We start from the raw sequence: 16,007 nt of genomic DNA on the forward strand, positions 1-16,007 counted from the left end.
CCTAGCTCTGTTCATTTTATTTTATTTTATTTTATTTTATTTTATTTTATTTTATTTTATTTTGAGACAAAGTCTCATTATGTAGCTCTGGATGTCCTGGAACTCACTCTGTAGACCAGGCTAGCCTGCTCGAGCTCACAGAAATCTGCCCGCTTCTGCCTCTGTCTCCAGAGTGCTGTGAGGAAAGGCTCTCACCAGCACACCTGACAACCTTTTGTGACAAGGCACTTGCTGTTCTTGAAGAGGACCAGCTTCTGTTTCCCATCTCCGCTCTGGATGGCTTTCAACTGCTTGTAATTCCCCTGCACAGATCCCATGCTCTCTTCTGGGCTCCTCAGGTGCCTGAACTCACGTGCACACACACATACACACACAAGTTAGTGTGGAAATAAGCCCAAGAGCAAAAGGGCTGGCGAGATTGTGCGGGAAGTGGAGGCATTTGACTCTAAGCCTGACCACCTGATTAGATACGCACATGGTGGAGGGGACAGTGGAGTCTTGCAGGTTGCCCTGTATGTGACCTCCATGTCCTTTGACCTCTACATCCCCGACCTACTGACGTGGTATATGTATGCACACACACATTAAGTGTAATAAAACTATAACATGAAACAACAGCATCAAAAAAAAAACAAACAAACAAACAAAAAACCCACAAGTTCAGCAAACCACAAATAAGGGAGATATAACCCAGTGGTTAAGAGTCCTGGTTGCTCTTCCAGAGGACCTGAGTTCAATTCCCAGCACCCACAGGGTAGCTCACAACCTGTAATTCCAGCTCCAGGAGACAGGACCCTCTTCTGGCCTTCAGGGGCACTATGCATAAGCCACAAATAGGATAAATGCACATTTAAAAAAATAAACTGTTGAAAAGTAAAGAAAATGAAACAATTTTTAAAATAGATGAGGAAAATAATGCATTCCTTATAGGGGAACATTTGTTTGAGCGACCACAATTTTCTCATCCCGGAAAAAGAGGCTGAAAGAAAGTGGAATTTAACTGATAAAGGAAAATACTTCACAATCAAATTATACATTTAGCAAAAATATTTTTGAGTGTTAAAGGCAAGCTACAAATGTTTGGCCAGTGTGTCTGTTCTAGAAGAATTGCTCAGGAAATTCTTCAGAGGAGACCGATACAGTGCAGTTTTCAGTATCAAGGATGATTGTGGATCTGGGGATGGAGCTCAGTTGGCAGAGGCTGCACTAACCCGGGATTCATCCCCAGCACTTGCTAAACTGTGGTAATGTGCGCCTGTCATGCGACACCCTGGAGGAGGAGCCAGTAGGACCAGGAGTTCGGGGTTCCTCTGCTGTAATCGAGTTCCAGGCAGAGTGAGACCTTGTTTCAAACACAGAACAACCCAGAAGAGGAAAGAACTAATGTATTATTTAGCAGCGGTTGGGTTTGTTCATTTAACTGACATAATAATCATTTCAAAAAGTTTTTTAAAAGGTTAAAAAATTCTTTTTATTTATTCATTTATTTCCGAGACAGCATTTCTCTGTGTAGCTTTGGAGCCTGTCCTAGAACTCTCCTTGTAGACCAGGATGGCCTCGAGCTCACAGAGATTCACCTGCCTCTGCCTTCCGAGTGCTGGGATTAAAGGTGTGTGCCACCACCCCCCAGCTCAGTTTACCTATAATTCTATACAAGCCAATTATTACATAGGAGAAGGACTGGCCAGGATGGTGGTTTGTGCCTGTAATCCCAGCACTTAAGAGGTTGAGGCAGGAGGATCAATAACTTAAGACTTGCCTCAATTACAGAATGAGTTTGAGGCTAGACTGTGCTACCAATGACCATTTGAAACCCCTGCTCTCTACCTTTCAAAAGAAAGAAAGACAGACAAGGGGGAGGGCACACAAATGAAAGTTCTGAAAGCCCTGGGGCAAAGACAAAATCCTCCGAATGGCAGAGGTGAAGGCAGGGTCAGCTATGAGCAGAATCTTTCAAGACGGGGCAGGATTTATTCAGGGAGAGGCCAGAAGGACAGAGAGGCTTGGGTTCTAGATATTCCTTAATCTAGTTTCTGGGATCAGGACATGAGGCTTTGGGATTCTACATATGTGTCTGCCTGATCTTTAGCATGCCCAAGGAACCCAGTGGCAAGATTCCCTTCAGAGCGGTTCTGAATGAGACCAGAGAAAGCTGGGGTGCCATATTGCAGAGATCCCAACACAGGTATAGTTAAGACTTTGCTTTTTGCCATGTGTTCTCAGGTTCTGGAGTCCCAAGCAACCGTGGCTCCTGCCACGTCTGCCAGCAGCAGCCCCGATACCGTCTCTGTTGACCGCAGCACCCCTGGAACTCAAGGCGTCGTGGAGCCCATGGATACAGACACTCAGGAGGCTGGGAGGACATGTGCTGATGCGAGAGCTGGAGGCAGGAAGAAAACACAGACAGATGGAAAGCCGCAAGTGGATGGAAGGACCCGGGGAGATGGAACACGAGCCTCCCAGAGGACACAGTCTGATGGGAAGGCACAGGTGGACATTGCGACACAAGAAAGCGAGAGGCCGCAGTCAGACAGGAGTTCACAGAAGGATGCAGTGACACAGAGAAGGGAGGATATGCAGGTAGGACAGACACAGGCAGACGAGAAATCGCGGCAAGATCTGAGAGACACAAGGATATGTGAAAAAAAGGAGACGCGGTTGGTGGACAGCATCCCTACAGCTTTCAAAACCCAGCCAGAGCAGCCGTCTGTGGCCAGCCTCAACTCAACACTCCAAGCCTTTAAACCCTCACCATCAGAATACCCTAGAACTGATCAGGTTATGGAATGTGTTGAGACGATCCCGGAAGCATCTCATGTCCAAGAAAAATCTGGTTTCATGCTTAGGTCTGAAGAGCCTGCAGTGACAGCCTTCAGAAGTGATGAGGACACTGGACTAGATCCCCTGTCAGGGAACCATGTGTGCCTGGCACAGCCGCCTCCTGAGGGGAACTCAGCGCAGTTGGGGGGAGAAACACATCAAAAGTCAGAGTTGTTAGGTCTGGTCAAGGTCAAGCAAGAGGACAGTCTGTTTCAGTGTCCCAAGGAGGAGCAGCCGGGGGAAACGCCATCCGTGGCTCTCCCTGGTGGGCATTCAACTGGCTTGAGTCAGGAGGTGCCCGCCACGCCCTCTTTTTCTGGAACTGGCCTGACCAATAGACTGCAGGAGGGGCTACCCAGCACCACAGCTTCTCAGCACATGCGCACGGGCGACTTAGGCCCCTCCAGGGACCAGGAGCTGCTGAGTTCTGTTTCCACTCTACAAATGGGGCCAGGGTCCCCCACCCAGAGTCCCCCACCAGAAGTCACGGCTCCCAGTAGTGAGGGAGCCTGTGCCAAGGAGCCGAATGTGGAGGGGAGCTCATCAGGTCCCCGGAGCTGTGACCCTGGGCTTATAGATTCCCTGAAGAACTACTTGCTTCTGCTGCTGAAGCTTTCCAGCCCGGAGACAAGCGAAGCCAGGGCAGACTCACAGGAAGAGGCTGCTGCTGGAGGCCTAGCTTCCTCCTCTACTCTATTCCCCACCATGGAAGTGGCTGGCCTGAGTCCCAGGACATCGAGGCGCATCCTGGACCGCGTAGAGAACAATCACTTGGTGCAGAGTGCGCAGACCCTGTTGCTGAGTCCCTGCACCTCCCGCCGCCTCACTGGCCTCCTGGACCGTGAGGTACAGGCTGGCCAGCAGGCCCTGGCTGCTGCCCAGTGCTCCCGGGGCTCGTGCCCCAGCCCCCTTACCATTCCTGCCATTGTGGTGGGCGAGGAAGGCTCTGGTACTGGTGAGGAAGGGGATTCCAGGGAGGAGATCTCCCAGGAAAATGACAAGAACGGACTGCTAAGAGAGGTGGGTGGGCAAGTAGTGGAGAGTAGAACCCAGGAGCCCTGCCAGGAAGAAGCGACCCCAGGGGAGGCTTTGACAGGTCTCCCTGCAGCGACACCCGAGGAATTGGCTCTGGGAGCCCGGAGGAAGCGGTTCCTCCCTAAGGTCAGAGCAACATCAGACGGAGATACTAATAAGGCTGAAGAAAGGGAGAGCCCCACAGTTTCCCCTCGGGGACCCAGGAAGGGCCTGACACCTGGATCTCTAGGGACTCCAGGGCGGGAGAGACGTTCCCCTACCCAGGCCCGAAAGAGCAGCATGCTAGAGGTGCCTGGGACAGACGAGCCTGCAACGGGAGACCTGGGCTCCAGACCCAAAGCCAGTGCCTTGGAATCAGAGCCTGCCCCGGATGAAGGCAAGCAGGAAGCTCTAGCCAAGCCAAAGAACGCCAAAGACCTGCTAAAAGGTGAGTGCTGGGGACGGAGAGCGGCCAGGAAGCTGAAGCCTAGCTGAGCATAGTATTCCTGTGCCTGCACCACCCCATGGCGGAGGGTAGGGAGGTGGGGGGAGGGTAGGGGGAACAACAACACGGGGCGCCTCCCTGTTTGGGATCAACAGGGTCCCTTGGGAGCAGCAGAAGGGCCTGGAGCTTGTCATGCTCTTGTTCCTCAGAAGCGAGGTGACATTGGCAGCAGCTTTGGCACAGTCAGGGTAAAGGCACAGGAGAAACCAAATACTAGGTGAGGTGCCATGGTGGGCGGCTTTGATCCCAGCACTCGAGACTAAGGCAGAAGAACTTAGAAAGTTCAAGGTCAGGCTGAGCTACGTAGGGAGACCCTGTCCGAAAACCAAACCCAAACAACAAAACAAAACAAACAAGCAAAAAGGTGCCACTCAGCGCAGGACCTGGCTTCGGTGGCTCCACGGTCACCATTGCCCCCTTACTAGACTTGTTCCACAGTTACCCTAGAGTCAAGATAAGACTCAAAGGCAGGGCCGTGGAGACAGGAACCTTTATTGACTGCTGGTCACTGTTGGTATGCTTAGCTATGAGTCCCTCCCGGGCTTGGGCTTGGGGTGATTTTTATTTTCCTGGTTAAGATGTGTGTGCTGGGGGCAGGGGCAGGGTAGAAGCCTGAGATATGGGTGGGAGGCAGCCAGGGCTACAAACTGCTGGGTTTATGTTCACTGCTTTCTCTCAACCCGTTTCCCAAGGAAACCCAGGGATGCAAGGGCGTGGCCAGAGAGGGCACCGGGTGCTGGGGATGTAACGGGATCCTGTTCGCAGCCCCACAGGTGATTCGGAAAATTCGGGTAGAGCAGTTTCCAGATTCTTCTGGCAGTCTGAAGCTCTGGTGCCAGTTTTTCAATATCGTTAGCGACTCAGTCCTGACATGGGCGAAGGATCAGCACCCAGTGGGCGAGGTGAGCAGGAGGTAAGCTGCCTGGGTACCGCAGACTGACCAGTTACAGTCACGGTGGACACTGGCCCGATGCTTTCGGTCCATCCCCTCGTCTCATCCTCACGGTAGCCCCAGGGAGATCAGGAAATTGAAGCTCAGAGGTCTTATCACGGGTCCTAAATCACACAGCCAGTGTCACCTGTGTGACTGAGGACCCTCTTACCACCTCCCCAGGGCTCCCAGAGCCTGGGTTCCCAGCAGCATGTGCCCTGTGTCATGGCGCTGACCCTCATGAGAAAGGTCTCCACTCTCTCTAGTGCAGGGGACGAGGGGCCGGCGGCCTTGGCCATTGTGCAGGCATCTCCCGTGGACTGTGGTTTATATTGCTGTACCATCCATAACGAGCACGGCTCTGCCTCCACTGACTTCTGCCTCAGCCCTGAGGGTGAGTGTGGTGTTAGGATCTCGGCGGGCCTGGCTTTGTGGGCGGCAGCCCTGTACCACGCAGGGGTGGCACTCTGCCCAGACAGACAGCCTGAGGCAGTGACATCCTCCTTTTCTCCACACAGTGCTGTCTGGCTTCATCTCCAGGGAGGAAGGTGAAGGTATGTTGCCCCTCTGGGTACGGGGTGGGCCTTCATCCCCAGCTCTACCCTTTGCAGGGTTCCCTTCCTTAGGGGTTTACAATCCTCCCTAAATCCACACGCTGCTCCCCGCTGCCCAGCTGTGTCCATGTGTTGCTTGAAGTCAGGAGCTGCTAATCTGTTTGGCTGGTATGTCTCTTGTTTTGTCTAATGTTGCTGTCCCCACCCCTATTTGTCTTTCCTCCTGCATTCATTTGTTGAAGTCACTTGATACACAGAACTTCTCTTTTGTCTGTTTGTATGTGAGCAGGTACACGTGCGTGTGTAGAGATGCTGGTCATCAACTTTGAGTGTTGATCCTCAGGAGAGCTGCTCTTTTTGAGACAAGCTCTCCCAGTGAGACCTGGGTCTCTTCAGTTTGGCTGGCCAGCAACCCCCAGGGATCTTCCTGTCTCTGTCTCTCCAGGGCTAGGATTCACGACAGCCTTTCCTGAATGGGGATAACTCAGGTCCTCATGCCTTAGTGGCAAGCATTCATCACACTGAGCCCTCTCCCCAACCCCTGTACAGTTTCTCACGGTCTCGATTTTGTTCACTCTGTCTTCATGTACTAAATCCTTCCATCGATATGCTTCTTCAAAACTAATAATCCAGGGTCTGGCTGACTATAGCTGCTGGGTGTTAGGGCATGAAGACGGGGGTGGGGACAAGTTCTTTGGGCAATTGGTGAGCAAGGAACTCCTCCGAGAGGGTGAACATGGATGTGACCTTCAGAAGGCTTCCCAGGCCAAGGGCATCTATGGGCTACAACCCATTCTTGGAATTAGGAAGTTGGGTCAGATTCAGATTCAGGTGTAACGTATTATTTGTTTGTTTGCTTGTTTTCTTGGCAAGAATAATTCACAGACTGGATGTAGTATTACAGGCTTAGAACCCCAACTCTTGGGATGCTCAGGCAGGAGGATTATGAGTTCAAGGTTTGCCTCGGCTGTATAGTGAGCCATTGTCTCTGAAACCAAAAAGACAAAAGCTGCCACTCACAGGAGTACTGTTTATCCCTTTCATCCTAGCCAGAGGCAGGTACTGCTACATCCTTCCACTTGCAGTAATGTTCATTGCTCAGTGGGTTTGGCAACCCCTCTGCAAAGTTCAGCAATATTGTTCCCCACCCCACTTTGTCATGTGGGCTGACTTAGTGGTCACTGATGGGATTGCCTAAGTCCATCGTCTCTTTGGGAGTCACAGCATGGACCACTTCGTCTTCCTTCACCAGTCGAGTTTTCCAAGAGAAGGGAAGGCTAAGTGCTTGCTTCCCTTGTAGCTACAGCTTCAGAATAATGAGTTTATCTCTGGGAAGCCTCCAGGGTGACCAGTGAGGCTTGTTATTTTTTCCAGGGGGCTGGGAGGTTTTTTAATTACCGTTATGACCTAGTGGGCTTTGGCATATTTGATATGCATAATGCCTCACGCTAATTATTTTCTTTGTTGCTAAAATTGCTTCATTTTGGGCCAGATGGGGGCCCCTTTGGTCGGCTCTTACGCTCTTATGACAACTCTTATGTAGGTTTTTCATTGTTGTTTTGTTTTTACAGTGGTGGGGATTGAACCCAGGGCCTGGCAGATGCTCACCTATTAAACTTATCTCCAACCCCCTTTCTTACCTTTTATTTTGAGACAGAGCCTCAGTAAGTTGCCTACACTGGCCTGAAGTTCACCCACAGTAGCCCAGGCAGGCTCTGACCCTGTGGTCCTGCGACCTCAGCCTCCCAAGTACCTAGGATGAAAGGCCTGGCTTCTCAGTTGTTCATGGTCACGTTCTTCTTTCCTGGTGGCATACAATGTTCTAGACCCATACCATAAACTTCCTGTTGAGCCTTGGAACCAGTTGTTTCTTCAGGGAGTTCTGCTTCCTTTTAGTGGGAAACGCGATTCATAACCACACTAAGGTCTAGTGCTGGTCACTGCTATTGAATTGATCCGGTAAATTTTTCTTCATCAAACATGTTGGCTGAAATACAGTCATTGATTTATTTGCTTAAAACACTTAACTCTGCGAGGTCATTCTGATGATCTACAAATGCCATGGAAGATGTTGGCTGCCAGGCAGTAGTAGCACACGCCTTTAATCCCAGCACTCAGAAGGCAGAGGCAGGCAGATCTCTGTGAGTCTGAGGCCAGCCTGGCCTACAAGAGCTAGTTCCAGGACAGCTAGGGCTGTTGCACAGAGAAACCCTGTCTCAACAAATCAACAAACAAGCAAATAAAAAGTAAATAAATAAAAAAGAGACGCTGGCCTTCTGCAGGCTCCTGCTGAGTCCTCACCCATAGGTGCCATAGGAGCAACGTTAAGTGGTAGGAGTCCCATCAGGTAGCTTCTGCCCCAAACACCCTCCCGTGTGACAGTTTTTCATCCCAAGCCCTGTCCTTCCTATGAACCCTGCACTGGTCAGGCAGGAGATGCCGGCTGGACAGCATGGGGACTATTTGAGCCCTTTTGGTCCTGTGGACCCTGGATCAGTCAGGCCGGAGATGTGAGTCCCTATGTCTCTCCTGTTCCCCTTCAGTTGGAGAAGAGATTGAGATGACCCCCATGGTGTTTGCCAAGGGTCTGGCTGACTCTGGCTGCTGGGGGGACAAGCTCTTTGGGCGATTGGTGAGCGAGGAACTCCGAGGGGGTAGACATGGATGTGGCCTTCAGAAGGCTTCCCAGGCCAAGGTCATCTATGGGCTAGAACCCATCTTCGAATCCGGCCGTACGTGTGTCATCAAGGTGTCCAGCCTGCTTGTGTTTGGACCCAGCAGTGAGACTTCTCTTCTGGGCAGAAACTATGACGTCACTATCCAGGTACTGTTCTCCCTTTCCCCTCCCCCTCATGTGCCCTCCCTGTACTCTCTTACCGTTTCTCCTTCCCCAGCCTGGGTTCTTTTGGAAGCCCCACACAGTGATAGACGCCACTTCTGTTCCAAGTTCATGAGGCTTCTAGGGTAGGCTTCAGGCACTGGCTGAGATGGAACCGTGAATCCAGACTCTTGGCCTCAGAAAGCGGTAGTTAGTCTCAGGACTATTTGCAACCTACTTTTCAAATTATCTTTGTGTGTGTGTGCGTGTGCTGTGTGCACACACGTGTACCCATGCAGAAGACAGAGAAGGATGTTGGGTATCCTGCCCTGCCACTCTCTGCTTTATCCAATTAAAACAGGGTCTCTTACTGAACCTGCAGCTAGGCTGGCAGCCAGTAAGACCTAGCAGCCCAGATACAGGATTGCACGTAGCCAAGGCTGACTTTTTACATGGGTCCTTGGGATTTGAACTCAGCAAATGCTCTTACATTGTCTTTTGAGTCAGGATTTTTCTACGTAGCTCTGGCTGACCTGGAACTTGCTCTGTAGACCAGGCTGGTTTTAAACTCTCAGAGAGCCACCTGGCCCTGCCTCCTGAGTGCTGAGATTAAAGGGATGTGCTATTATACCCAATTAAAATTCTTTTTTAACCAGGTAGTGGTGGCGCACACCTTTAATCCCAGCACTTGGGAGGCAGACAGGTGGATTCCTATGAGTTTGAGGGCAGCCTGGTCTACAGAGCGAGGTCCAGGACAGGCTTCAAAGCTACAGAGAAACCCTGACTCCAAAAACAACAACAACAATAATAATAATAATTTTTGTATGTGTATGGCTGTTTTGCCTATTTGTGTGTGTGTGTGTGTGTGTGTGTGTGTGTGAGAGAGAGAGAGAGACACTGAAACAAGGGTGTCAAACCCCCTGAGCTGGTGGTAGGGGCCACGTAAGCCTGGGAACCAAACCTAGGTCCTCTGGAAGACCAGTCAACCGTGGATCTACCTCTCCAGCCTCCACATTATCCTTTTTGTAGCAGAAGCCTTTCTCCTTCTTCAAATCCAATCTCACTGAAGCCTTGCTATGCCAAATAAAAGGGAATAGTGTGGGCAGGGAGGAGAGTCTACCCCACATTCTGCAGAGGGGTCCCTGGGACACCATTCCCTAGTATTAAGGCTCCAGTACACCCAGTTCAGAAACCACTTTGAAAACTTAAATTTGACAAAAAGCCCATAGTGCATTGTTATTCATAAGAGAAAATTAGGCGCAGAGAAGAAAACCTGAAGCCCTGAGCCTTACTTTCCACGGGGCTGGAATTCTCCCTGCAGGCCGCTGGCAGGCAGCCATTCATTCACTCAGACAGCTGTGGAACTTCCTGGCTGATGAGATTTGCTTTCTTCTAATCCACAGGGGTGCAAAATCCAGAACATGAGTAGGGAGTACTGCAAAATCTTTGCAGCTGAAGCCCGGGCAGCGCCTGGTTTTGGGGAGGTACCTGAGTAAGTATTCCAAGGGGGGGGGGTGTTGTGTAGTACATGCCATGGGCTTGTGGAAGTGATTTCACAACCACCCAGGGCCCTCCGTTTTTCCAACCAGGTACAGATGGCCTCACAGCTGCCCCACGCTCAGCTCCCTCATTTGGAAGCAATGACATCAAGATTCACTATCCACTTTAGGAAACTCTCTCTCTCTCTCTCTCTCTCTCTCTCTCTCTCTCACACACACACACACACACACACACACACAAAAGCACCAACAAGATTCCTTCCCCTCACCTTTAGGCCAGATTTTGCGTGTTGTGCAGATTCTGGGGCTCCGCAGAGGGGCCGGGGTGGGTAAGCTAGGCATATGGGGAAGATTCTAATGTGGCAGGTGGGCAGGGGTGGGGCAGCGTGGACTCTTGGCGTGAACTGTGAATGCCTCCTCACGTCTGGTCTCCCGCTGGCATCAAGCCATCAATCCTTGCTGCCGTCCCTTAAATCCTTCCCGCAGGTGTCCTTTCTATTTGCACACACTTTCCCCAGCCCTCACCCAAACACAGGCTGCTTGGGGCCACAGCAGGGTTTAATTTTAGTCCTACTGACCACAGAGAACGGGCCCAACTCTGAAGTGAGCGGCCATTTTCCATGCTCCTTCTGTCCCCAGGGCTGAGCGCTGTCTCCAGGAAGGTCCCGTCTTTTAGATAGAGAATGAGCAGGGCAGGGGGACGGTCCCCTCTGTGGCCACTCTTCCGACTTACCGCAGGGTACCACTGTCTTTAGGATCATCCCACTGTACTTGATCTACCGGCCTGCAAACAGCATACCATATGCTACGCTGGAGGAAGACCTGGGCAAGCCCCTGCAGTCTTACTGTTCCCGGCAAGGGGGCTGGGCTGGGGCCCCAACAGCATCTAGCAGCTCGGAGGCCATGCAGAAATGCCAGACCTTCCAGCACTGGCTGTACCAGTGGACGAATGGCAGCTTCCTTGTGACCGATTTGGCAGGTATGAGGGCCGAGGGTGCACGGGGCCCATGGTGTGGAAGCATGTGGAGAAGGCAGAGCTCAGAGCATGCTGGCCGGCTCACAACCACGGAGCCTCCTTTGTGTTAGTGATTTTATTATAACTGAGATCGGGCAGAGACTGCATGCATGCAACCCTTAGCTATAGATACCACGGCCTGGTGGACCCAGTTTGTAATGTCGTTATGTTTAAAGGAGTGAAATCCAGGCCTACCTAAAATGGAAAAAGATTGGTTTCAGATCTCAGTTGTTTTTTATTATGCAAAGTTACGTAAAATAGTTGGATTTTTGTTTGTTTTAGTTTTTGTGTTTGAGACAGTTCTTGCTGTCTAGCCCTGGCTGGCCTGGAACCCGATATGTAGACTAGACTGGCCTCCTGTCTCCCAAGCACGGGGACTGCAGGTGCACCCAACGGCACCCTGGTGCCAGTTGCACTTAAAGGAGCTCAGGCCACTTGCTTATTTTCTAGAGCATTAGACGGGATCTAACTCAAAACCCCCAGTCGGCTTTCCGATACCTCCTTTCCCTGCCGCCTTGCCTCGACTCTCTCACTTCCCAAACCTCCCAAACTCCCTGTTACCATAGCACAAAAGGCTTTATTGCCATACATAGTGCTGTGTACCTATACACCTGGAACTGTGAAGCCAAAGCAGAAGAATTCCTTTTGCAGCCAGTCTGAGCAACAAGTAAGACTCCATCTCAAACACAGATGAACCGCAATCCCAGCAAGTAGAGACAGGAAGATCAGGAGTTTGTGGTCATCCTTGGCTACATGGTGAACTTGGAGATAGCCTAGGCCACCTGAGAAGTGATTGGGGGGGGGATGTGGGGGGATGTGTGTGTGTGTGCGGGGATGTGTGTGGGGGATGTGGGGGGAGATGTGGGGGGGATGTGGGGGGGATGTGTGTGGGGTATATATGTATGTGGGGGGGGGATGTGTGTGTTGAGGCAGAGCTTGGTTGGGTTGATTCTTTCCTTCCATCATGACTTGGGTTGCCCGGCTTTCTCAGAAAGTGTGTGTGTGTGTGTGTGTGTGTGTGTGTGTAGCTAGGTGACACACCAAGCCACCACCATTCACTATATGAACTCAGAGCACACACTTATCATCTCAGCACTAGAGAAACTGAGTCAGGAAATTAGCAAGCTCTCTTGTAAGCAAAAAAAAAAACAACACACAGCAAAACAACCAACCAGAAGGGAAGCAAAGCTCAGGCAGGTGAAGCCACTAATCCCTCTGGGACATAATTGCCTTTTTGTTTTGTTTTGTTTTTTGAGATAGGGTTTCACTGTAGTTTCTAGAGCCTGTCCTGGAACTAGCTCTTGTAGACCATGCTGGCCTTGAACTCTGAGATCCGCCTGCCTCTGCCTCCCGAGTGCCGGGATTAAAGGCGTGCGCCACCACCACCCAGCCATAATTGCTTTTTATTCTCTGGAATGGTGCAGTCAGCATGGAGACCCTGCCTTTGGGAAGGTCGTTTGCAAGCTAAAATTCTACGCTAGTATAAGGGACCATTAGGATAACGTAAAATAGACGTGGCTTATTAAGTTCATACAGCTCAGAAGTGATAGAGTTCAAATTTAAATCTAGATCTGCCTGATCCCAGAGAGATGCTGGGCAGCTTAGAAATGGGGACAGAGGATCAGAGGCCCAAACCTCAATGCTGAGATGCTTACAGACTACCCTTCATGAAAGATTGTCCCCTGTCCCTGTTGTGCCAGGCTGTGTGTGCTCTCCAAGGCTGCCTTTACCTAGCCAACTCCCTGGTTCCTTAGAGTTCTTGCCTTCCTGAGTGCGCTTAGCCAGTGTTGTGTTTCTGCTGGTCTCATTGCTACCTTCTCTTCCCTGCTCGGACGGCTACCCTGTTGAGAGGAAGGAGAATATTTCAGTCCAGAGCCCAAGAATGATCCACTCTGTGGACTGGCCTGGCCTATAAAAGCCCGCTTGCAGAGTTGGCTCCGGTCAACTTAGAAGTTCCTTTCTAAGGTGGCACGGTGACAGGGCCCTGGCAGCTGGCCAGGCTGCCTTCAACCCTCTACTTTCTTCCCCCAGGGGTTGGCTGGAAGATGACCGATGTCCAGATTGCCACCAAACTTCGAGGGTGAGTGGTTCTTGGCGACAGAATGTCTTATAGGGTCTTCTCGGGGTGTCAGATGCCCTAACTCCTCATGACTCTCCATCCCAGAGGTGCTGGGCCTGGGGCTGTACAATCCCAGTCACGTGAACCTGTGGCCATGTGGTAACTGCTAACACCCTGGGGATACTGATCCTCACCACCCCATAACCCCACAGTGCTCACCCTGAAAGCTTCCTGCACTTCTGGGCCCTCTTCCACTTCCTTCATCTTTGAAACAGGTACAGGATATAGATGAGCAAGGGTCATGCTACTAGACCAACTAGACAGTCGGACCCCCAGACTATAACAATCTACATTTAGAAAAATGGCCCATTTGATGACTCCTATGTGTCGGGATACGAGGAACCCATTTTAAGTTTGGGTTTGGGGGGAAACCACCTGAGGTAGCACTCTGGTACAATACAACACTCTGACGTCAGACGTCCCAAGGCCAGCTATGATGGACCAGCCTGTGACACAGCAGGGTCCACTCAGTTCTTGTGTTTGGCTACAGATACCAAGGCCTCAAGGAGAGCTGTTTCCCTGCCCTGCTGGACCAGTTTGCTTCGTCCCACCAATGCAACACCTACTGCGAGATGCTGCAGCTGAAGCCTCTCAAGGGCCCCGAGGCTGTCCACCCCCAAGCCAAGGCCAAAGGCTCCAAGAGTCCATCTGCTGGCAGGAAAGGCTCCCAGCTGAGTCCCCAGCCACAGAAGAAAGGCGTTCCCAGTCCTCAGGGTTCCCGGAAGAGTGCTCCAAGCTTCAAGGCCACACCTCAGGTCTCTGAGGCAGTCACCGTTCAGTTAGTAGGACAGGCGCCCACCCAAGAGGGGAGCTCTAAGGCTCAGGGCATGCGGTAGCCCCCACGGGAGGCTTGGGGGGCTCTACCTGAGAGTAGACCAACAGGAAGCAGCTTGAACCAGATGGAGACGTTTTCACTTCAGGACTAAACAGAGAAGGTGCCCAAAGCAGCTACCTCTTGGGGACCTCTCAGTAATTTCACCTCATTGAAAGGCTTTGGGCATGGTACATGACCTGTTGGCCTCTTCCAGTGCCATGGTTGCCCAAGGCTCCCAGGCCTCACGTGGGGCCCACCTCCAAGTGCCTGGTGGCCTCGGCCCTCATTGAAGTTTACACTTGCCACTGCTGGAGGCTCCCTGAGTCCTCGCATGAGTTCTGCACTCTTGGCCCAAGCCCCACACAAGCAAACGTTGCACTCTGGGGCCTGCGGGCCAGCATTCACCTTTTTACCCCTGCTTATCCTGGCTCTCTCCCTGTCCTCAGGGCACTAGACTGCCTGTGGGGTCTAGCCTTGTGACTCTCAGGGTTTCTCCTGCCAGCTTTGCCTCACTCAGCATTGCTCATCCTGCGACTAACCTGTCCTGAGTCCAGATGGGGCCCAGAGCCCTTCTGGAGCCGCCCACCGTGTCTTTGCAGTGTTTCTGTTTGCTCTTGTTTTTTTTTTTTTTTTTTTTTTTTTTTTTTTTGATGGTATATGTTCTTGTCACTCTGGCACTCGCTTCTTTCCCATGCTCCCTTGCTCATACCCTCTTCCCAGCCTTGAACCCAATGCAGTCTGCTGCCGGCCCTTCGCCAGCTTTCGCTTGTTCCTTCGTCCAAGGGCTCCTTCCATCCTGACCTCCCCACCAATGGCTAGGGGAGGAACAGCCTCTCTGGCTTCACTCCACCGCAGCGCACTCTGCCCTGGTTCTCCCAGGTTCTCTGCTCAGGAGGAGAGAGGTAGCATGAGGGCATGTGAACAGCTGGAGGCAGAGGGATGGCTTTGACTTGGAGGCACCTTGTGCTCTGTTCTGAAAGCCGTGAGGTTGCAGTCAATGTCACATCTCTGTCCTAAAGCACTGGAAGACGGGGCTCTTCCTCCTAAGGCAGGGGACACGGCGTTCCAGGAGGGTCACGATCTTCAGTGTGCTCTGGTAGAGAAAGATGTCTCTGTACCTACCTCCAACCATTTGCTCTTGATCCTGGGGCTCAACTCCAGATTCTCAGGTGTGGGTTCCCAGGGAATTTCTGTGCTGGGTCCAGCCCCCTGGGTCTTTCTAGACACCCCTCCTTGAGACCCAGGATGGGATAGGTCTGGAGCTAGCCTGCCCACCCTCCCCACCTTGTTATGCAATAAAGGCAGCAACTGTGTGTCCTGATTGTTGCCCTCATCTGGTGTGAGCATCGATTATGAAGGGTCAAGCAGTCTCTTTGGTGTCCCTGGGCCTGTAGCAAAATGGATCTGATTTGGCTCCTAGCCTGATTTGGGTTCGGTCATCTGTGGCCACAGCTGGACAGTCAGTGCTACAAATGGAGCTGATGGCTCCTGCCCTGCAGCAGGTGTCCGGGACTCAATCCCTTCGGGATTGAGCCTTCATTTGGAAAAAGGAACTGGAAGGAAGGGATCCGAGAAGAGCAGAGCTAGGGGCTCAGCAGAAACTTCACCTCTGCCACTTCCACCAGCATGAGGAGCCCAGCAGCACAGCATCTGCCTTTCTCCTACTCGCTGGTCCTTTCCTCCTCCTCAGCAAAAGCTCATGACCTGCCCCGCCCAGCCCTGTCCCGCCCCGCCCTGCTCTGACCTCACTCAGGCCTTTCCTTGACTGAAGCTTCCCTTTCCATGGGGAAGCTTGTAACTTCTCTACATCCTCCCTGCTCAGGTGACTCCTCACTTTTTCTTCTTACCCAGTGTGCCCCAGTTCTAGCAGCCTGAACATCCAGTAAGAGCTGGGTCACCACATATGCATTTATTCATT

General features: G+C 51.7%; 1 protein-coding gene across 2 annotated transcripts in view; it reads left to right on the forward strand.

The window, feature by feature from the left end:
* The window catches only part of Alpk3 (alpha kinase 3), a 41,784-nt gene extending 27,673 nt beyond the window's left edge, over positions 1 to 14,111 (forward strand). For both annotated transcript variants that reach the window (XM_038314236.1, XM_038314237.1), the window contains 9 exons: positions 2,224 to 4,282; positions 5,105 to 5,252; positions 5,537 to 5,664; positions 5,789 to 5,824; positions 8,368 to 8,648; positions 10,046 to 10,134; positions 10,897 to 11,120; positions 13,188 to 13,236; positions 13,766 to 14,111. In XM_038314236.1, the coding sequence (XP_038170164.1) occupies positions 2,224 to 4,282; positions 5,105 to 5,252; positions 5,537 to 5,664; positions 5,789 to 5,824; positions 8,368 to 8,648; positions 10,046 to 10,134; positions 10,897 to 11,120; positions 13,188 to 13,236; positions 13,766 to 14,111 (3,360 nt within the window). The remainder of the gene's footprint in view (positions 1 to 2,223; positions 4,283 to 5,104; positions 5,253 to 5,536; positions 5,665 to 5,788; positions 5,825 to 8,367; positions 8,649 to 10,045; positions 10,135 to 10,896; positions 11,121 to 13,187; positions 13,237 to 13,765) is intronic.
* The last annotated feature ends 1,896 nt before the right edge of the window (positions 14,112 to 16,007 follow it).

The sequence above is a fragment of the Arvicola amphibius genome, chromosome 12 (assembly GCF_903992535.2).
Source record: "Arvicola amphibius chromosome 12, mArvAmp1.2, whole genome shotgun sequence".
Taxonomy (NCBI): domain Eukaryota; kingdom Metazoa; phylum Chordata; class Mammalia; order Rodentia; family Cricetidae; genus Arvicola; species Arvicola amphibius.